Source organism: Megalops cyprinoides, chromosome 18, assembly GCF_013368585.1.
Source record: "Megalops cyprinoides isolate fMegCyp1 chromosome 18, fMegCyp1.pri, whole genome shotgun sequence".
Taxonomy (NCBI): domain Eukaryota; kingdom Metazoa; phylum Chordata; class Actinopteri; order Elopiformes; family Megalopidae; genus Megalops; species Megalops cyprinoides.
The window spans coordinates 17,757,030-17,775,463 of NC_050600.1; the positions used below are offsets into that span (position 1 = coordinate 17,757,030).

Sequence of the window (18,434 nt, forward strand, 5' to 3'; positions counted from 1 at the left end):
GTTTTCCAACAAACTGTTTTAACCAGCCAACGGTATAACAACACAGAGGTTTATACCTGGATGATGAGCTACCACCTGAAGCTAAGTCTCTCCATGACAGACCTGCTCTACTTACCATCCAAACATGCTCCTCTCGAAGACCTCTCCGTAAGCCTGAACTGTCCTAAATTTTTTTTTTCTCGCAATTCGAAAAACGTTGGTATTAGCCTTAATGATTTAAGCTTTTCTTCAGAAAGCTTATTTCTTTGCTGATCCAGTTCTGCAGGTTCTTTCTCAACAGTATAATGAGAACCAGTTTCTCATGGACCTACAATGTACTCACCCAACCTCTTAGTTCTGCTCCTTCTTCCATCCTGTTTGCACTACTACAACTGCCTCCTGGCTGACCTCCCTGTTTGTGCCACAAGACCACTTCTGTTTGTGGAGTTCAACCCCAAATATCTGCCTTTCTTACTACCCCTTGTCTCTCTCAACTGGCTGCCAATCACAGCTTGCATCAAATTTTAATTCCTGGTGCTAGCCTCCCATGCATTAAATCTGTAATCAAACCCTACACACTTGCATCAGCCCCTCACTTGGCAAACTGTGGTCACCAGGCAGCTCCTCTATGGCAAGGGCTTGCATCCTGATCTTGCCTCTTTTCCTCACTGGCCCCCCAGTGGTAGAATGAGAGACTTACAACCATCCAAACTGCAAAGCCATCTTCTCAACTTGAAACCCTCTTGTTTAAACTACATCTTGCATCCTGAAAACTGAGATGTATCCTGCAATTCATACATAGCTCCTTGCACCTCCCCATCCCATACCTTCTGTGAAGTCTCATTATGAGGGCTCATTAACATCGCCACAAATCATCAGTATCGTATTAAATGTACATTACATGACTGGTCAGCAACAGATTAGCCGTTGCCTAATAAACACATTGAAATATGGGTAATTTCGGTTGCAATGGTGTGTTTCATTTCACATTATCACTATTATTGTTTATCTGTTGTTTTATTAAGAAACTAGTGATATAGTTGCCACCTCCTGTGTTGAAGGCTTCCCTGAAACAAATTTGTAGTGTTGCAAGTATGTTGTTCATCATATGTTTCCAAAAGGAATTATTTCAGGGCTGGTTCTGAGGCTCCTTACCTCCCTAACTATAGACAGAATCATCCCTTATTGGTGGTGGCAACTTGCAAAGCAATGGTTTACAGCTGTCTTTGGAATCCTCCACCTCAACTCAAAACCTAGTTTGTTTTTTTCATGGAAGAGTTGATTTCTCTTTGCATTTCATAAAATCCACTGTCAAATATCTGTACAGATGCAAAGATGAGAAGGTATGTTTTTATATGATATCAAGCATGATAATTTAACATTAAAATTTACAGTTCATTTCAAGTTGTCAAGAAAGGTGGCATTACACAGGTTTGGATGACAAGAGAGGGGATGTCAATTCACTTTATTTGCATTTCATTAAAGCACTTCATGCATGTAGCATTCTAACTTATACTACATTGATCTTTTCAAAAAGATTTCTTAGTACAACTCCTGTTGTTAGATTTAATGAGTAGGTCAAATCAAATATAGTCACAGAAGACATGGCAGATGTTCCATTGTGGCATACATGCATATCGTGCAGTACTACAACACTGTTTTAATGAGGGTGGTGTGTTTACTGTTATTTCCCTCTGTGGTGATCTGGGTGATTATGTTGATCAAATAAATAATGAAGGGATATAAATGTAATGGCTCGTTTCCAGTGTAGTATTATACAGCTTAATGCAGAGATTCTTGCACATACAGCCCCTGTTGAAACATAACTTACCATGCTAATGGGAAACAAAGCCAATGTCTCTAATGCTAAAACAGGACCCGCCAGAACAGAAGCTAAATCTTTATCTAGTAAGAAACAAATTTAAACAAAATTTCTTATTTTCCATATTTGCGCAATAATATGAGCTCTGGGATCACCAAAACTACTGCCAAACGTTGTGCAAGAAATGAACATAACACTTGATTTAATTTGTTACTTAACAATTTAGGACAAAGTGCATTGTGGGTAATAGAATCTAGGCCTAAGTCTGCAACTATTGGAGTACAAAATGTAAAAGTTTTAGTCTCCTTTGAAACATATTGCCTTGTGAAAGCAAACTGAACACAGCACTAATCACTAGAAAGCACATCATTTTTATTCTCACTGGGAAAAAAAACAACGGCACAAAACCATATTGCAGTAAAAATTATGGATAGAAAATAATCTTTTCAATCATAGAATAGCTTTGAGGGGGATAATATAAGTTTGGTACATGTATGAATAGCCCTGTGAGCTCATGGGCTGAAATGAATAGAAAAGCACCTTATAATGATTCATTCATTTCCACAAAGGCTCCCAATCCACTTTCATGTTCATCAGGCAAAACTAATCTGTTTGCAAAGAGGCAAACTGAAAATGGCGCATTTATATTGTTAAAAACAAAGTTATTAACCTAACAGACCATGGCCAGTCCTTTGCTGGGGTAACTTATCGCACCAATTTTGGCAGCCTGCGTGTTGTGTCATGTGTTTTGCTATGTGATGTGAATGTCATGCTTCCCTGTAGTGCCAGGCTCACTTATAAAAAACAATATCCTGCACATGGAGGAATCACTTGTAGTGTTCTTGTTTTACAGAGAAAAATTCCCATTTGAAGGAAAGGGCAACCACAACTGCCTACTCACTCATATACACTCTCTCTCTCACACACACACACGCACACACACACAAACACACGCACACGCACACGCACACGTACACGTACACACACACACACACACACACACACACACACACACAAACAAATGCAAGCACGCTGTGCAGGAGAGAAGGAGAGAGGGAGACTGGTACTCACCTGCTCCGGCCGCCTCTCTGTCGGGGCTGTCTGCCTCTGCGCTCCCTGTCATTTCCATGATAAGTCTCCCGAGGTGTCGGATTTTGTCTCTCAGACCTTCGGAGTTCGCCTCTCGGAGTGCCACAATCCAGGATTTGCAGTCTGACGCGGTGAGGGCTTGAAGATAAAGATCTGGTTCTCCGCTCTCAAACTCTGCATTTAAAAAGCATTAAGAAGCACCTTCAGAAAGCACCGTGATGCAGGGAAAGTGCACAGGAGATGCAGTGCCGGAGATGGGGAGGGGAAGGGAGGGGGGGCGAGGGGAGGAGGCGTGCAAATAAAAGAGAAGCTAAGACAGGATTGATGTTACGTACAGTACAGACCTTCACCTATCCATCTTCTCTGTCACAGAGTCATATCACCTAATAGTCTGGAATCAAACCCCTGTTGCTTCAAATTCAGCATACTCCTTCATTCTGCCAGTGCAGTGGTCTCTTTCTCTCTCTCTCTCTTTTTCTCTTCCTCTCTCTCTCTCTCTCTCTCTCTCTCTCTCTCCCCTTTTCCTCCAAACACAATTAGTGCAGTATAAAACAAGGTGTGGGAATCATCAGGCTACGGCGCTCCTTGTGGAAAATCTCCTACTCAGCAGGTAGCTATCTGGGCTGGCGGCTTCAGCTGGAATTCAATTCATTAAAGCAGCAGACGCAGCAGCAGCAAGGAGGGGGGCCGGTGTGTGTGTGTGTGTGTGTGTGTTTGCGTGCCCGCCCGCATGTGTGTGTGTGTGTGGGTTTTGGAGGGGGGGGGGGACTGAAGCAAAGGCCGGCTGCAGAAGCCGCAGCAGAGAGTATTCCAAGAAAGGGGACCAGAGGGATTTGCCGAGGTGAACGTGTCCATCACTGGTTTTGTTAGAGTCCTCCTTCACGCACTGCCTTGCATCCATCTGGGACAGAGATGAGCTCAAGGGAAGCCTGAGAATAATGCAGCATGACAACTCCTCCAGACATCAACAGGTAGCACAGGGAGAGCTATCCGGATCGTTAACAGCGGCTCAGTCACGGGAGGTGGGGGGGAGGCAGAATTTGCAAGGACTTTGGACATGTGTGCAGGTGTGTGTGTGTGTGTGTGTGTGTGTGTGTGAGTGAGTGTGACTGTGTATGTATGCATGCTTTTTGCATGTGTTATTATGTGTGACAGGCATATATTAAAACACACTATTTCCTCTGTCTCTTGCTAATTCTTTTAATCAAGCGGGCAATATTTGACTTCAGATGATGTAATGGTGATACAGAGGCATCTTCAAAATGAAAGTCCTTTTGAAAAATTGCCAAACATAAAATGAAAATCTTAATTGGCTGAAAACTGCAAGCGAAGATGTATCCAAGAGACGATGTGAGGCATCCAACAGAATTTCTGCAACAGTTGTCTTCCTTGCTGCAGACAGTATTTTTGAATGTTTAATTCATAGGGATCACTTGAAACAAAATATTTCAATAAATGTGAATCCACAAAAGAGCCATGTTAAACAATAAATTAAATACAGTAACCTACATTATACATTATAGTATCATCACCAAGAAAGGACATGAGCCCAATTGCTTGTTTACAGCCACCATTTAAAAAGTTGATCTAGCCAGTTGTGTAAATTGGTTCTGGGCTGAAGTGAAATGCATGTATACTGCTGACCCACAGAGCGATGCAAAACAAAGAAACCAGATGGATACATTTTCTCCTAAGGGACGCTCTAACCTCCCCTCTTCCCCCTCTCCCAAACCAAGCCATGATGAATGCTTTCTGTTTCTGGATTAATGAAGTGTGTGAAGAAACAGTGACTGACCCGCTGAGGTGAAGGCAAAAAGGGAAAGAGACAGAATGATCCATTAACAATTTAATTCATTTCTTCTAAAGGCGCATATATGCTCCTATTAATGTTTGACTTATAGGGGCCGTGCGGGAAAAAAATCAATGGAGAGAGACTGTGATGAAGAGAGGCCAGAGAAAGGGAGGGGGAAATGTAAACATGGCATTTTTAGATATTCTACCCTAAGATCAGCAGTGGAATTCTCATTTTCCCGTCTGAACTGCTCTCGGCTCAGCTACTGAGCCATAAAGCTACCCAAGCCAAGCGAGATATGAGCAGAAAGAGTCCTCATTATCTAATAATTAAAGCCGCGACTTGACAATGCCTCTCAACCAAAAGCACCCAGGATATTGTTACACAACAAATCATTATTCTTCTCCTACTTTGTGATATCAACAGAGATGGCATTTAATTTTTTTTTTTTTTTTTGCCGCAAACGCCGACTGGCATTTTATGTCAGGGCTTGAGAAGACGCATTTAATTTGCCATTGCTTCTCAGCATGAGACTTCATTTGTCATTTGTTCCAACCCACACTGGAATACATTTACTTTATCCTTACTAACAGATACGTCTTTTTTTCCTTTGACTCCATCACCGAAGGTGGGCACTTGAGCAAGTAACCTCAGTCTGATCGGCTGTGCTTGTAACTGTCATTAAAGCTTACGTGCCTCTCTAAAGTGTTTGAGTCTGGCTGATTGAAAAGCATCACAGTCGTGACAGCAATGTAAGTAGGTGGCCGGATTTCTGTTGATCTCCACACCAGGCCGTGTTTCACGTACAGGAGTTTAATTTGCGCGCCTGAATACCACCACTCTACAGACACCAGTTCTTACTTTTGCTTTCTTTGCAAGGACACTTAAAAGAGGCAAAAAATACATATGGATTTATCATCATGACTTGTCTTGTCCAACTTATTGCACATTCTCTTTCTGCTCTAGAATATTGATACCCCTGTCATTGGCTTCCTTGTCTGATAGCGTCCCGCAGTCTTGTCTCCTCTGAGCTACACGGAAAGTTTCTGGTGAAACAGAACAAAAGGAAGAGAGAGCATTTCTGAATCCTTCCATCTATCCCGTGCAAGCAGTCACCGGGGATTTTTGAATTTCGAAGAAAACCAGCGCTCTGTGCTGAGACATTCTTCCCAAATTACATTCTGCAAGTCATGGTGCTGAGAAATGCTGCATTGCATTTAGAAAAACACGGCTGATGAAAAAGGTGTGGTGTTCGGGATTTTTTTTAAAGGCGATGCTACAATGCTACCTGTGTAACAAACGCTGACAACCCCTAGCACTGTTTCTGTCCGAGTTTGCCTACTCATCATTAAGCCAATTATCACACCATAACTACAGCGTGTGTATTCCCTCACATCGTGATGGTGTGGTCAAACGTTTCTAACTCCAAATGCAAACAAATGAATGACTCTTGATGTACTTACTGATGACTAACGTGGCATTGCTGCTATCTTTGGTCTGCGCCACGTGACATCTCTCCAGGAGGATGACTTCAGCTGGCTCAGAGTTCTGCAGAAATGAATGAAAGAAAATCAGCAATCACACTATCAGTGGTCTGATCGGCTTTTGATACCTGCAGGGTGTGCTGTGGGATGCAGAGACCACTATCTGTGGCAATACATTGGTCCAATCATGTTTCTGGACACAGTGCAGACATTGAACAGGAAGAGGGAAAAAACAACTAAAACCAGGAAGTACTTGGTGTTAATCCATCTTTTTGGCTGAAAACAATCCAGCACTCAGAAGAACACAGCAAAGGAACAAGAGGTGCAAATTTACATTGTTTTTCACCACTGATTCTCTTATTTCTTATCTTATAAGAAAATTAAATGCCGTTAAGCCACCATTCCTCTATCGTTCTTATGAAATATGACTGATTTCGCTTTCATTTAAAGTCTCAAGCACATTTTCCAAGTCTCCATTTGCCATGAAACACTTTAATGAAAGAAACACAGCAGACTCTTTTTTGCCGAAAGTCAACATTCCCTAAAATCCCCTTTAAGGTATTTTGTGTGCCAGGAGGAAACTTCTTCTTTTCTTCTTCTTCTGACTGTTTTTGTGTTTTGCTTTCTAGAGGCAAATGAGCAGAACACCAGCTTTTCACATTTCACGAACAAGGAGTTTTTGTGGATGTGCGATACTCTAGGAGGTCTGAGGGTTTCCCACGGCTGAAATCAAAGATTATTATGATACCTTCCAACTGTTTATGCAAAGGAAGTGCCTACAGTTACAAATCTACTTCTATGGAAAAGACATTCATTACTTGAAATGATAGGCACATGATTTCATTTTCTTTTTAACCTCCATGGAGCTGCAGTGGATTGCGCCTACTCTATGCTAATTTTAAACGCTTGGAAAAACAATAAATCTGGCTTTGTGTTGAATGGAGACATAACTGAAATAATACAGATATACTTTCAAAAGACCGTGAACTGGGAGAATGCAATTATAATTAACTTTGAATGAATCCCTTCAATGTGTTGAATCTCACATGGTGAAAATATGGCTTAATGGAATTATTGGTGGTTTCCTTTAACCTGTGACTGGTGTATATAGACATGGTATCTCTAATGTGCTATAGTAGACTGAACATGCAAACTGTGCTTCAGATATTTTAAATTGCGCTAACACAAGTGTACAAGTGCAATAAAGGGTTAATTCAATTTACACACAGTAAGTATTGGATTTTTTATTTAGTCCCTTTTAAATACTCATGTTTAAAATTTTTATGACAGCTGAAAATAGTGGTCTTTTTTTCTTTGAAAAGCATTGGGAGACTTGACCCTCTTTTTTCCAAATAGCCCTATATTTCTGTAGTATGGCAAGTAATGCAGCTGCCTCCTACTTTTAAGCAACCTCACCAGACGTTTGTTAATAATTTATATCAACATACCCAACTCAACTTAAGAGTGAAATACACATTCATCTCTTGCAGAAGCAATGTGAGGGACAGATGTTCTGTTTTAAGTTTTACAAAGCTGACAAAATATATAGTATAGTCAGGCATCTTGGTGGTTGAATCCCTCTTGTTATACAGAATAAAAGCTACCAGTGATGTCTTCCTACCAATTTACTCCACCACCGAAAATGTCTTTTATGCACCTCTGTAGCCCCGTTCAGATGTCCAACATTGCATACAGATACATTTAAGCATTCTAAAATCAGGAAATCAACATCACTTTAATGTGGTCGGCAACACGCAAATACAAGGTCACGCATACATCGTTCCGGGTTCACTTCTGCCTTACAATAAAGGGAATCACAACGGAGCTTTTCCACATCACTGCTCTAACACCTGCTGTTTGTAAACTTCCCAGCTTCGAGCCAGGAACAGACATTTAAAAATAGATCCGATGCATCAGGAGATGTTGATGGAAAAGGGTAGAGCAGGGCTCTCAGAAAAAAAAAGCCTCACTTGAAACTCTCACGTACATCAACCATCTGTTGTGGGTGGACAGTTGTCGCGAATGTATAGTATGTACTGCTGGATCTTTATTATCTATTTTTCATCAATGGTAGCACTGTGTGTAAAGAATAAAGCCTAAGAAAGCATATAAGAGAATCAGAGATGAATCAATTCCTTGAGATGGAGACACTGGGAGACTGATGGAAGCCGAGAAAGCTGAGCGCAGATCCAACTGTAACAACCACAGAGGACATAGCAGCCCCTTTGCAAAAGAAGATGGTCCAGTAGATCAGCGTTTGTGCGTGTGTGCGTGTGTGTGAGTGTGTGTGTGCGTGTGTGTGTGTGTGTGTGTGTGTGCGTGTGTGTGTGCGTGTGTGTGTGTGTGTGTGTGTGTGTGTGTGTGTGTGAGAGAGGGGGGGGGGGATTGTGATCAGTTCTACTGTGTCTGTTGTTGTGTTTCCTTTTTGGTAGTCACACTTCAGTTATTTTAAACAATGTAGCGCGTATGGGTCATCCCACTGGCGTTGTGTTCAAAAATACATCAGCAAATTACACTCTCTTTTGAGCAGGTGGAATAGTCTCTTGCATAGCATGTGTGCTGACATATAATTGAATTGACAGTAGCCTCATTAGACTGACTAACATTTCTCATCAACAGGATTGGTTAACATGGGTCAATTGTGAAAGTCACAGGCCAGATTTATGTGAGGACTGCCACCTGAAGCCATACAAGTGCTACTGCATGCTTTTCACCTTTGATTCAGGGATTCAGATTCTTTCTGGAGTCCCTTGACTAGAATATGTCTGTTCACTGCTCTCTGAGCCAGCTCTCCCAGCTCTTACTAAAAATGTTCACCCTGTGTACTGCAGTCCTGTCTTGCATGAAAGACGTTGTTACACGGTGATCGTTGACTTCCATCATCTTGCTGGAATGTTGTCACATCAGGAGAGCCCCCCCGTGGGAGGGGTAGTAGATGAGGTCCTGAGACTTCATCGATACAGTGCCGTGCAGTCTGGTTCCCATCAGTCACTGCGTGTGGAATTCTTCAGCGAGTAGATCCCGTTCAAACACATGCAGCTCCCTATTGAATGGTATACTGCATCACATTATTGTTTCATACAGATTTGTTTCAAAGAGGTCTGCACAATCACTTGAGTCTTTGCTTCAGGAGGACTTGGCTGCTTGGCTTCATTGCTGGGAAGTCCGCCTTTAGCGATCCTGATATCATGTCACTCTGTTGCTTTGATGACCTTTGTCTTCAGCACCGTGTCCCAGCGTGGTCGTCTGGCCTGGAAATGATGACTGTGTAGTCGCATCTTCATGGTAAATTACAGTCACATCCTCTGCAGGGAGGAGCATTCATTGGCTAAGGTCAGGCTCCTCTCTGAGGGCTGGCTCATACAGGGCTTCTGAGTCAGCTCTGCAACGTGTCATTTCAATCAAGAATGCTGCTGTCTTGGAATTGCGATTTCCCATGGAATGAAATACGATAAAATAAACTTCATCTGCATATTAACTGTGAGACAAGTGCAATGAGGAAGAGAGGAAACAGAGAAGGAGACAGAGAGAGAGGGACATTGCTCACAGCAAGCAATAAGCTGGCATAGCCTGATGTAGGACATGCCAAGTCACAACCAAAAATATGAATCAGATGGGAGTCTACAGAGAAAAAGCACCCCTTCTGCTTATGAACTCTAACCGCCCAAAAGAGCCAAGATATGCTGCCGTCTGTTAGTCATGTATAATTACATCTATACATTTTATACTACAAAAATACAACACTCCTTTGTCCAAAACAGGATAAGTCCGCAGTTGAATGGATTCAAAATTGTATTGTGAGGGCATATTTGAATAAAACTTGCAAGGTTCATCTGTGCATTCTTTTTTTCCATTTTCTACCCTCTATACCTGAAGCTAAATTTACCCATGTTTTCAAGGTACCATTCAGTATCCCAATGCCTCAAGTCAATAGAACTGTAGCCACAGTCCTGGGAGTTGTCTCTCCATTCATAGGGTACTATAGAAAATGTTCTCATCACATTCATCAGCGCATTCTTATTCTTCACATAAAAGAAAGAGCAAAAAGGGAAATCCAGGTGAACTGAAGCAATAAATAATATCACAGTGTACCAACAATATTTCATTGAAACCGTCTATGTGAAAATCAGGCTCACTCCTTGACCAGTGATTTGCCATGCAGCTTGGTTTGTGTTCTTCCCTGTACTCTACTGTGAGTTTTCCATTCTGTTATTTGTCAAGGTAAAGAACCCATTGAAACAGTACCCTTTGGTTGACTGTATCAAATATTTATCAAATAAAATAGGAGATGGTGTGTGCTTGGTATGTTCAACCAAACATTGTCAAAATATTAACATATGTGAGCTGTTTTACCTGAACAGATCTGCTGTGTATATTAAATGCTAATAGTAAAATCCAACTCTTCAGGTTGGGTTCAGCAGCAGGGTTCATATTTGGATCTTTGGATCAATCTACTAGTTACACTCAATCCTGAAGCACACCTTTTGATTTAGTTCAAATAACCAGCCATTATGATTTTATTGGTGGTGTTACACTTTCTGTAAGGATCTGAATTGCCCTTCCCGTAGTCTGTTACTAGTGTGAGGTACTGCCCACTTTCCTATTGGCTATTTGTACTCTGCACTGCATTTAAATACGTTATAAATAACCATGGATTAGGGGCATCTGTTTGTGAATATGTAGGCCTCATCTTCACTAAAATAATTAATAATTTAGTCAATCTGTGTGATTTGATAAATTTGCAAAGACAATCATTGAAAATGACTGGATTGTTCTACACCACATTTCAGTGAAATTAGCCACAGAACAAGAGCTTGGTGTGTTTAAGGAACTTTCCATTCTATGAAATAAGTGGCTGGGTAGAGCTACAGCATCAAGTTTTTCCTGCATGGATGGACGTGCTCCTTGTTTTTATATGTGCTTGTCAGTAACAGCTGCTTCACGCTACACTAGTTAGGGCAGCAAATGGTCTATAGGAAGAAATAATTTTAGTGCAGGAACCCATCATGTAAAATCCGCGCCAGCACGGCAGCGCTGTTCAACAGCGGGCAGGATTTAGATGTGAAACAGAGCTAAACCCGCGAGGTGTGAAAGACCACTGATGACTGCCCTGCGCGAGTACGGGGGACATTAGCCTCCAGAGCTGGAGATCTGATGCCATTCCTGGCAGCAGAGGGGGACGAGTCCGATGAAAATGTTTAAATTGAGCTCAGCGCGCGGGACGGACAATTAGGTCGGTCGACTCCCTGAAATGAGGCTATTACAGTGAATCGCCATTTCGTATTCCGTCAGGCTCACAAAGCCGGCGGAGGCTGTTATTTTCTGCAACGCGCGGGTTTTCGCTCAATATGTCCTCTGGAACGAGCGCAGCACGGTCGCGGTCTGAGCCCCGGATCCCTGCGCCGTGCGCTTCCGCGTGAGGAAAATACAGAAGCGGCGGGACGAGCTTTACGGCAAAGACTGATCAGCTGACCCTCGGAAACGCATCAATCTCATGGGTGGAGGAAGGTTAAAAAGCGCATCTTATGCTCTGTAGGGCCGGTCTTGATTATGATGACTCACTTGGCCCTCTCACACCGCGTTGGGGCAGTTTAAGTCCTCTGCCTTTTGATTGTCTCTCCCCACACTTCTGGTAATTGATCCCACAGGTAGGGCGCTGGATCCGTCACCTTTCCAGCGAGAGGCGCAGGGAGCTCTGGGCACCGTTCCTACATCTATCAGCCAGGAGAGCCACATGACAGAACTAGCACTTGCTCGTTATGCTGAAAAATATATTGCGAAGCCAGGCCCGGGTCGATCACTATACGTTGCCTGAAAAGGCCTGAATTCCGTGAGGTTTAAATCCTTACAGCAGCGCTACGGTTCTCTGGTGTTTAACATGCTGTGAGCTTATGCAGCTGCTGGGGACCTCAAACCTCTGTCAGAAAGCTGGGGGGCAATTTCTTTCCCCTCTTCTAGATGTGGAAAGTATGGATCTGGCTTGAACATTAAAATTCCACATTTACTTTATTTACTTTCCCGGCTCAAAAACACGGCCCCGGGGAGTTTTACTCCGAGGCTGCGATTTACTTCAAAAGGCTTACCGGTGCAAAGTAAGTTGATCTTGATGGGATAATGGTTTATATTCAGGCAAATAAATAAAATAGCACCTTTGCTGTATTCCGGTGGCGTGCCATGTACAGGTGCTGAGGGTGTTGCTTGGGATGCCAGGACAGTGTACCAGTACAGGATCAGAAGTCATTGCTCATTAAACCCCCATGCTGCAGCTACCACACAGAATCCACCTCTGGGCCCTAATGGCATTTTCTGTTGTGCATGGCGATTACAATTAATTATATTTAGGGCCAATGGTGTAGATTTTATTAGTCCAGCCACCTGGTCTCTTTTATGGAATAATTATTTGAAATGGTAAAAATACTTTGCCTACGGTTTTTTTGAGAGGCTGAACCAAAGGTTTGCTTGAGTCACTCTACAGTCTTGAACCCACAGAAAGTTCCAGATTCATCTGAATTGATTGCAAGTGAAAAGAAAACCTCCCAATAAGTTAAGTGCAAAGGTAAGAACATTGACTATATCATAAATGTGAATATGAGGTCAGGATGTTGTCACATTGATTAACTTAAGAACATGGATCTCATGTGTATTTTTGTCTTATAGCAAATGTATATATAACGTTAATATAATTATAACGTTAATGTGTGCATATTTAGGGGTAATGCTCATTCGCTCTTGCAGGATGACAGAACAATCACAGCATGACTTTTGTCCAGTGTAGCATAGTGGTACGGAGCAGGACTTGTAAATGAAAGGTTGTTGGCTTGATTCCCCGCTGGGGCACTGCTGTTGTACCCTTGGGCAAGGTTCATAACCCAGAACTTCCTTGCTATGTATCCAGCTGTATAAATGGGTAACATGTAAAAAAATGTAACCTATGTATGTCGCTCTGGATAAGAGCATCTGCTAAATGCTAATAATGTAATATAATGTCCCCCACATATATCAACAGGGAAGTTTGTGTTGATGTGGCTTCTGTGAAGCTCCTTCAGGTCGCACAGCATACTTCAGCACAGCCCTTTACTCCACAAACACCGCCGCACCCGTGCCATAAAAACAAGCGCTCTGCTGCAAAGTGAACCTGCTCACGTGAGCCAAGGCAAAAAATCTAAGCACAAGCTGCACTGTGAAGCATATACACAATGGCGTGTGATATTACATTATTGATCACGAGAGGTCTGCCCCGCCGTTAATTCCCTCTCTTTTGAAAGATGTTCAGAGCAAAATGTCACCATTCTGGCTCCTGCTGCTTTGCACACCAATGTAAAGCCATGACATTTTCAACCGCTCCACTCCACACCTTAATGGTCTTTCCAGTGCCCCTTTCTCAAAGCAGTATTTCACTCACGCTGTCAAAGATAGATGCAGACACACATCCCTATGCAGGGGAAAAAAATGCACTTGAACGCACAATTGATTCCCTTGAAGCCAAGGTTACGGTCATGAAATTCTCACTTTATCAGTACACGGGTCAGGACGATCCATTAAATAAGAAATATAGCCATGATATATCGCACACAGATTCACATATCGGGTGCAATAAGAACAAATAACTACCAATAAAAAATGCATTTTCTGCATAGTCGTGTGGTGCTCCCTCTAGTGGTGCAGTTCCTCAGCAGTCACCATATTGCTGTCAAAATAATAGATTTACATACATGCAAGATAATCTCTTAGCTATTCTTTGAAATAACCTGTTTATTTCCATAGGAAATATATTTGGTATGTAGCATATTAACATTGATCCTGAGGGAAGGAGAAAATTACAGGTTCATAGGACCCAGTGACTGGAAGGATAGGGTAGGTCAGTCATCTTGATACACTGTGCATACAGGACGCAGACTCAATCAGATAAAAGCATATTATATTTGAGCGCTGCTAATGTGATATTGCAGTGCAATTAATTAAAAACTGATATTACTGTTGCGATTTTAACAGCCCAGAACCTAAGCTCATTCATCGCTCAGTCATTCCTTTCCAAACACAGGGCAGTGAACTGAACTTACTATACATTTCTCTGAATAAAACCAAGAAGCATCCTCTATTGCACATACTACTACTATCATTATATTATTATTATTACTATTACTTCTACTACTACTACTATGAGTGTTTGACAAAATACTGCTTCCTTATTTTTTCTTAATAATTGAGCTAGCAGTAGAAAGCTTTCAGAGTCAGAATCTTGAATTTTCTCAGTTCCCAAGAGCCACAGCTCAGCATCCACGTATGCCAATTAATAAAGTGACTATTCTCATAAGGCAGAGTATGCACTAATGAACCAGGTTAATAACTGTTCACTTAGAATCAGCCCTACCTCAAAGCCAGTTCTTTAACTCCCTAGCCATGCACCACATTCATGGTGAGAAGATACTTTCACCTGAGTGGCATTAATCCATTGAAGAACTGTTGATGTTGATTTCAGTTCCCAGGGCACTGCATATTCCATAACAATAATGTCAGCTCTAATGTAAGATGTTTGTAAGTCAAGGACTCTCATTTCAGAACTCTGATATACCTCTGATACAAACAGTAAACAAGCAAAACAGTCTATAAGGGTGCTCACACATGCGTGCAAAAATTCAAGACCAGGACCTGCCAAATAGCCAATGCCTGAAGCTGTTTTGAAACTCTTTGAAGAAACAAAATGCTGTTCAGACAAGAAGACTGGAGGCTACTCCAAACAACAAATATTTTTCCTAAAAAAAAAAAAAAAAACTAAGAACACATAAAAGGTGTTCTTCACACATTACAGATCTGCAATGAACACAATGAGTTCGATTTGAGGTGTTGAGCCAACGGTGGTGCGACTGTTGGAATTGTCAGGGCAAAAAAAAAACAGACATTGCCATTTGAAATTTCACTTTCAATTTCGTCTGACATCATATTCAGTCCCCCTGCTGCCCACTGAAACCGCTGCTGAGTGCAGCAGCCGGAGCTGCAGTAGAGTACTCCACAATGCTGGCAGGTACTTAAGCATCATTGTGTCTCTGCTCCTACTTTTCAAGCTTTTCCTTATAAAATATTCAGGACGCTCCGTGATTAAAGAGAGCCGCACCTTGACAGAAAATCCATTAACCAGAGTGAGTCCGTCCCATTCATGGCACGATAAAGACCCGAAAAATGACGGGAGGGGAGAGGAAGAGAGGAGGCAGAGGGCTTCTGCTGCAAGAGAGCTGCACTTTTCACCATGGAAAAAAAATGTAGAGGGTATCACACAGCGGCACAATCATTAGCATTGCAAGGAAAACGTGCACTACTCCAAAATAAATGCTCTCAACCGTTGACCGTACAGTGCAATGCCAATCTGAAATAAAAAAGAGGATTGGGGGGGTTGACAGCTGTTTGGTCAGAAGCCATTTTGAAATCCATTTTAATCCAGCCCCTTGGAAGAAAATAATTGTAGTCTTGGTCCATAAGGATTTGATTGCTGGGGTTTAATTAGCCCAGAAAAGCCAGGGAACAACTTGTCTTGTTACAATCTCCTCCAAAGACACTTACCTCATAGAAGGCCACTCAGTCATTCCTCACAGACAACGAATTCCCCCCCCCAACACTCCGCACACACCCCCTCAATTCAATTAATTTATCATGTAATGCCACCAGCCACCGTCCTCACAGTGACAGCACCGCAAAGCCAATATGCATTCATTACACACGCGGCGCGGTAATGACGAGAGGAGCTCACGGCTGCTCGCTCTCTCAAAGCAGCCAAATCTGCAATCGGGAATGGGGGGGACGGGGGGAAGGGGGGGACGAGATGTTCAGTTTGTTATTTTTCAGCAGCTCCTCTAACCAATGCCCTAACATCAGAGAAGCTGTGCGCTCATGTGCTCCTTGGCAGAGTTTGGGTATTACAGTAATAAAGGGCGAAACACACACACACACTCACACACACACACACACACACACACACACACACACAAAAAGAGACCGTCAACACGCTCAATGAGTTATGCGATTCCTTCCAGGCTGTTCAAATAAGCTAACCTTTCACTCGCAGCGCGAAGGGAAGGGAGGCCGTTGCCTTCTTACATTTAATTGCTGTGTGTGAATGAAATAAACGCAGTGTCTTTAAAGGGCATGGCTTGATATTTCCAATTATAAAGCAGCTTTAATCAGCCGGGTCACATATGCCATCTAAATGACAATAACACAAGGCTATGCGCAAGGCCTTGACAGCATTATTCCCTGCCTCTGCATTTCTGCATATTAATAAACGCATTGTCTGTTAGGGACACACAGTCCTAAACGAATGAATCTCCCAGCCTTTGTCATGCCACGTCCCAAAGCACATTACTTGAGAAGCACATACCTCCTTCAAACTTACAGAGCAACAGCTGTTAATTCAAGTCCTTGCGAATTCATAATGACTGAATGTGATTTGTTTATACCCCCCTACAATGCCATGGTATTGTTATACTAGTGTTATTTTGGACCCATTAGAGGAATGCATAATAATGCCCTTTTCACTTTTCCTCCTGGCAACATTTCGCAGAATGGCACTCTAGTTCAAGGATGGCGCTAATGTATCTGTGTGGCTACACACCTGATTGAATGTACTTTTTATAAGTTGCTCTAGATAAGAGTGTCTGCCAAATAAATAAAAGTAAATGCCGTAATTCGCGGATATGTACAGCGGAAACACACAACAAAAGCGGGGTGACTTACAGGATGCATATAATGGTCTTAAAATCCCTGACTCCTACGTTGAAACCGTGGCTCTTTTCATTCAGTCCATGCGGTTAAAAAAAAAAAAAAAAAAAACTGTGATTCTCTCTTCTCTTCCTCTTTGGGCCCCATTATATGAGCAGAGATTGATTTTCTCTCTACAGTGGACATTTTCTGTGAGCTCAGCTCTTCCCCCAGCCAGCAAAATGTTTTCCTGAGCATGCAGCCACGAGGGCAGCTGTCTCACCTGAACTGGAGTCAAAGTAACATTGATGGCGTCTGTTCTCCTGGCATTTCCATGACTGGCTGCGCTGATGAACCAGATGAGGACCCGGTCAATAGTGCTGATCCTTCTCGCAGAGGGAGCGACCCCTGGCTTACTGGAGCGATCTGGGCCCGTAACGGCTGTGTCCTTGCGGAGGACGTTCTGGGGGCCCACGGACGCTGCCTGCCGCCATGTCGCAGCCCCCGATTATCCCGCCTGATGTGAAACTGCGGGAAATGTTGCCCCCGAACTCCCTAACAGACCAATCATCAAACAGCCAGCATTCCGACAGATCTTTGGAAAATGTATTCAGTGACAACACGTCAATGGCTTTTCCCGGTGTTAACATAAAATATACTCCCTTCATGAGCATACAGACTCGTTTAAAAAAAAACACAGCAGTAACTTAGTAGCAAGATAAAAAGAGAAGGCTTAAGATTGCCTCCAGTATAGGCTGGGCAGAGAGCCTACACCCTTTAGCCAGCAATCTTCTCTCTATGTGAAGCATTAAACACTGAAGCATAAGAACTATTACCCAAATCTCCACAAAAAGCACATCTCAAAGGCTTCTCAAATCATGAGGCTAAAAATGCAGAGGAAGTCACCCTTTGCCCTGTTTACCATCACAGTCTCCATCCGTGGAGAATTTGATTCTTGGCCGTGTGAGTTTTCACAAGGCGCAGATTCAAAAGACAACCGCTGCACTACAGCAGCAATAAAGACATGAAAACGTAAGGTACAAAGTAAATATAGAACAGGAATAGTGTCTCATAAAAGCAATTATTTATATGAGACCTGAGATCAGCTGTGGAACCCCCAACAGAAAGGAAGCTCTTTTAAATGACTTGAGATCATTGAATAGGAAGTCTTCATTATTTAATTGTCTCCAGAAACAGCAATGAGAAATCAAAAGCTTTGATACAGGCTGACATTTATTGCATCCCACACAATCACATAAATCATTATCTGAAAATCTGCCCGGGCTTCTTTCTATCATGGGAATATAAAAAAATGAGCCCAAAGTGAGGATGATTTCATCAGGTTATTATGTTACAAATGGGCGATAAAACCCAAAGCAGTGTCAAGGGACCACTCAGAGCAACTGCCAGCATGTACTTATAGCGGCTTCTGAGGAGAAAGGCAAAGTATGGATGCTGACTTTGCAAGGGCTCAAGGATTTCGATTATCATTCGGCTTTAATTAAGCATTATGCTGTTGGATGCCGGATGTTTTCCAGCCTTCGGGATGTGAATTTGTGACAAACGTTTGTAAATGTTT

At 42.4% G+C, this 18,434-nt stretch overlaps 1 protein-coding gene across 3 annotated transcripts in view; it reads right to left on the reverse strand.

The window, feature by feature from the left end:
- The window catches only part of inpp4b (inositol polyphosphate-4-phosphatase type II B), a 141,257-nt gene extending 135,056 nt beyond the window's left edge, over positions 1-6,201 (reverse strand). For 2 of the 3 annotated variants that reach the window (XM_036551010.1, XM_036551008.1), the window contains exons 1-2: positions 6,146-6,201; positions 2,873-3,064 (exon numbers count right to left, since the gene is read on the reverse strand). In XM_036551010.1, coding sequence (XP_036406903.1) covers positions 2,873-2,930 — 58 coding nt within the window. In that variant the 5' untranslated portion in view covers positions 2,931-3,064; positions 6,146-6,201. Of the gene's footprint in view, positions 1-2,872; positions 3,065-3,225; positions 3,273-6,145 lie in introns of those variants that run through there. The other variant, XM_036551009.1, reaches the window with a different exon arrangement.
- Positions 6,202-18,434: the final 12,233 nt, after the last annotated feature.